At 36.9% G+C, this 4,682-nt stretch overlaps 1 protein-coding gene across 1 annotated transcript; it reads right to left on the bottom strand.

The window, feature by feature from the left end:
• Positions 1-961: 961 nt before the first annotated feature.
• Positions 962-1,587, bottom strand: LOC116588775 (proline-rich nuclear receptor coactivator 2-like). Its single transcript, XM_032340291.1, has one exon. The coding sequence runs from the start codon at positions 1,383-1,385 to the stop codon at positions 966-968; it is 420 nt and encodes a 139-aa protein (XP_032196182.1). The 5' UTR covers positions 1,386-1,587; the 3' UTR covers positions 962-965.
• Positions 1,588-4,682: the final 3,095 nt, after the last annotated feature.

Raw genomic sequence — 4,682 nt, 5'->3', positions numbered from 1 at the left:
TTTAAAATCAGGCCATAGTATAAGAACAGCGTCCATGGTCTTACATTCAGCAAATTCATACTAAAATATTCCATTTTTGTAGGATAAATGCCAACAAAACTTTACATATGCTATAAGTCTATTACATATATTTACATGGCTCTTTCCTAGGTACTTAAAACTTTCACATTATACAGCTCCCCACTTTTAAGTTTTATAGGGAATGATTTTGAGACCAGATCACTGTCAGAATAGCTTATGCAGTAAGCTAAATATATATTTAAAAATGTATTCTCAAATCTACTCAGTAACCACCAAGTACTGTTTCTGTAAAAACGAGTTTTGGTGCATTAGTTAGCAGACCTACTGCATGAAAGAAATGGCCACTGGGTCTATGGTCTCATTCTAAGTTGGAAAGCCTCTAGTGCCCTTTCCACATTCACCAGCATATAGTTCACTAAAATGCAACTATTCGCTAAGAAAAATTCACATTTTTTGGCAGTGCATCAGGTTGTTGGCATATTACTGGTTTGGATGTTTCTAGGACTTCAAACTGTCAAATATTCAACTACCTTTCAATCTTTACATGTGTTTTAACTTGGATGCTCATAAGCAGATTGACTAGCTTTCAACAAGTAAATCTGATCCATGCACGATAACTCTTAAATTAGTTATTTCTGCTCAACAAACAACAGGAAAAGTTGATTACCATTCCCCAAATCTAAATTTGACAGGTTTAAGAGTTACGCAGTTGAGAACACAGTATCAGTGTACAATTATCAATAATTTAGTTAATTTTAAGTTGCACTGATACTACTATTACTTCACGGTGCACACAACATGTAAAATAGGTAAGATGAAGTCTAATTATATTTTCTACATTAGCAGTTTTACAAATAGATTAATTCCCTAGTGAATTTGGCCTGAAACAATGGACAACTACCCTGAAATATAACTAAATTTAAACATTAGTATTTTATCTTATTTTATACCTGTACTTTAAGTAAGGTTTTAAGTTGAAATGTCATTATCTTCTTATCAGAAGGATTAAAGGAGACTGGAACCCAGTGGCTTGGTGGTTTAGGAAGAACACTTGGTGATGGTGGCTCACTAAACTTGGCTCCAGCATAGTTTTGATTAGTTTGAGACTTAAGAAGTAAGCTAGGACTTGATAAGCTAGAGTTCCAGTTTTGATTATTTGGAAAATTTTTGTTCTTGCCCCCATTTTGCATGGCCTGCTGTGCAGCTGCTGATGAGGTGTAAGTATGTCCTCTTTCTTTTTTCTTATGAACAATCTTCATTTGGGAATTCTGATCCTTGGTCTTCTGTCTATTAAGCTGTTGCTGGTTCTTACTAACATTTCTTGATTGAGGGGCTGGAATGTGGTACCTCTCTCCGCCACCCATCTTCAGCTTCTTTGTCACCTTTCAGTCTGTTTTTCGGATTGCAGGATTTCCACTACCTGTCCCCTTCCTTGCTGCCAAGCCCAGGATAATAGATGTTTTTGCTGGATCCTTTCCTTTGTCTCAATACAGAAGTTTTCATGGGCCGATCTGCTGAGTTCAGCCTAGGAGCTGAGGCCAACATCTGAGTCTCCTCAGCACACAAGTTTGAGAGAAGTCCTAGCGACTTCAAACTCGGACGGCGGTGGCTTCTGCTGGGCATCAAAGCCCCCCTCCCTTTCTAGGGAGAGACGAGGCTCCGAACAAACCTTTAGTACTTTATTTTTAAATAATCTCTACACCGAACATGGGGCTCGAACTTAACAACCCTGAGATCTAGAGTCTCATGCTCTACCAGCCAAGCCAGCCAGGTGCTCTCGTAATGAAATCTTTCTATCTCAACTATTGTGAAGAGGAATCAGCTCCTCTGAATAGCTGCCCTCAACTTTTATTCTTCTTCTGTCCTCTTCCTATGACCCAGCTGTGACATACAAAGACATCTCTACTCTAAGCTTCCCTTCCTCTTGCCAGAATGCTTACTAACCACACTGTGACCCCCTTTTGGCTTCTCAGAAGGTAACATGGTCTACAATACTGCGGTTATTATTACCCCAGACTTTAAGCACAAGGAAGCATGAGGTGTTGAAGGATGAGGGACAAGGATTTGGAAGGATAATGCATAAAGCCACATATGAGGCTACATATGTATACATAATGTCACGTGCATTATATTTGCTGACACATGCTTAAAGAAATAAGCTCTTCTGTGATCTGTCATGTTGTAGGACATACTTCTCACCAATGCTAACTTCAACTATTTTTATTAAAATATTACCTAAATACTAAACTATGCACAATCTGCTTATCTTATCAGTCCTACATGATATAAAACCAAAGAATTAAAAGTAATCAATTAAATTCAAAGTAAGCGTGAAAGTAACTTCCATGCCAATCCAGTTGTGCATGGGTAGAACCACATGTGATATAAAAACCATAAACATGATATTCAAATCTTGACTCTCTTCTGATTACCCTATGTATTTAAATGAGTCACTATGAGAATTCTGAAAAATTAAATTCTTTTAAAACTTATCAAATGAAAAGTAGTAATAGTCCAACTATTATAAGAAAATATAATAAAAAATATTCTGTCTAAAGGAAAAGCTACCAAACATAACATATCCTGAGAGTTGATATAGTTGATATACTAAAATAAAGATCATTTTACAATAACAGCTGATGCTTTTTTCCTCTTAAGTAGAAAATTTTTTCTTATATAACTCTTATATAAAATGTTATTTTTAAAAATAACACCATACTTATTTTTAAAACTGCAGGATATTTGTTGAAATTTACCTCATAAATTCATAGAGGTAGAAGTAAAGATCACATTGCTGTCATTAGCTGAGATGTTAGAATATGACTTGAAGCTTGAATCCAGAGATCTTATTGAAATTTGTTTAGGGACCCTAGTATGTCCCTGAATTATAGGAAGTACCACCTCATCAGCTAAACTTCTGTCCCTAACTTATGGATATAAAAAGAGGAAAAATATCTCTCATCAATAATTACCGCCAGGGAGGTAGGCTTTACCAGAATCTTTTAGACTCCCACTTTTTCTCCCTGTCTGTTGCCAGAAATTTGATACTTTGAAGAAAGAACCTATACAACTAAAGGTAATTTGTAGGGTACTTTGGTCTTGCTCATGTTTAGGGTACTTTTTCAAGCTTAATTTTACTGTAGTCATTCTGTTTCACATAGATTTAAAGTGTACATCTTACCCTCATAACTAAAGACACTAACATAGGATTAAGGAAGTAAAGGGGTCCTTCTCTACACAATGTGTCTTTTTTTCTGCCACAGTGGTTCTGAAAGTGTGATCTCAGGATCTGTTTTCATTAACTCCACAAGATCAAAAATAATTTAACAATAAGGAAATGATGTTATGCTTTTCACTTCATGCTCTCATGATTATATAGTATAATTTTCAGAAGCTACACCCTGTGGTATTTCTATTGACGAAGCAGATACAAGAAATTAACTGGGAAGCTGGACATTGAAGAGACTTGGAAATGTTTAAAACAATTCCACTCTTCTCAAGTTTTTATTTAGAAAATAATAGCTGTATCATTTATAAAAACGTTATTTGTGCGAACATACCAACAGATTGTGTGTTGTCATTTTAAAGGAATAAATACAGTAATACTTTTAAAGGATCTTAATTTCCATTATGATAAATATCAATAGATGTAACTCACATCAACAAAGATTCTTTGAGGCTTTGGTAATTTTTAAGAATATAAATTAGTCCTGAGACCAAAATGTTTGAGAAGGGTTACCACAGTGACATTACATCTAAGACCTGACATGGCTCATCCATTCCACTTTAACCTCTGAGTTTAGGTTACATGTTTAAATCTTCTTCCCATACTTTAAGGAGTAAAATTATTCTATAAAATCCACAGATCTTATAGACTGGGTTTAACCACTTTGGTCACACATCTGACCAGTATACTTCAGTATCTTTTTGGTTAGGCACTGGGTTTTAAATTTCAGAATGTTAAGGAAGTCTATTCACATCCCAAAGGCACTCTCTATTCTCTAGAAAGCAACTAGACTAATTTAATTAAAATGTAAAACAGTCATGTCCCTCCTTTTTGCCCAGAATCCTCCAATGGCTTCCCACTCTTTTCATAACCAAAGCCCAAATGTGTACTATGACCAAGCAGGCCCTAAACACTCTGGTCCCCATGATCTGTCTAAGATCCTCTCCTACTACTTGAAACCTTCCCTATGGCATCTCGCACTACACTGGCTCCCCTCCTGTTCTTTCCACTAACTCAGGGCCTTCCTCATCCTCTGTCCAGAATGTCTAGAATGTTGCATCCCAAACAGCCACCCAGTGGGTTCCTTACTTCCTCCTGCCTCTGTTCAAAAGTCACCTCCTTCTTTAAAAAAAAAAAAAAAAAAAAGAGTGGTGCTTGGGTGGCTCAGTGGGTTGGGCCTCTGCCTTCAGCTCGGGTCATGATCCCGGGGTCCTGGGATCGAGCCCCGCATTGGGCTCTCTGCTCAGCAGGGAGCCTGCTCCCCACCCCAACCCTCGCCTACTTATGATCTCTCACTGTCAAATAAATAAAATCTTAAAAAAGAAAAAAGTCACTTCCTGAGAGAGGTCTACATAGCCTACCGCATAAATTTGAACCTCCTGGACATTTCATACTTTATTCCCTGCTTTGTACATTAGCCATCATCTCTATGTAA

The sequence above is a fragment of the Mustela erminea genome, chromosome 4, assembly GCF_009829155.1.
Source record: "Mustela erminea isolate mMusErm1 chromosome 4, mMusErm1.Pri, whole genome shotgun sequence".
NCBI lineage: Eukaryota > Metazoa > Chordata > Mammalia > Carnivora > Mustelidae > Mustela > Mustela erminea.
The sequence above is the reverse complement of the archived record's forward strand: the minus strand, read 5'-3'. Positions and strand labels throughout refer to the sequence as shown.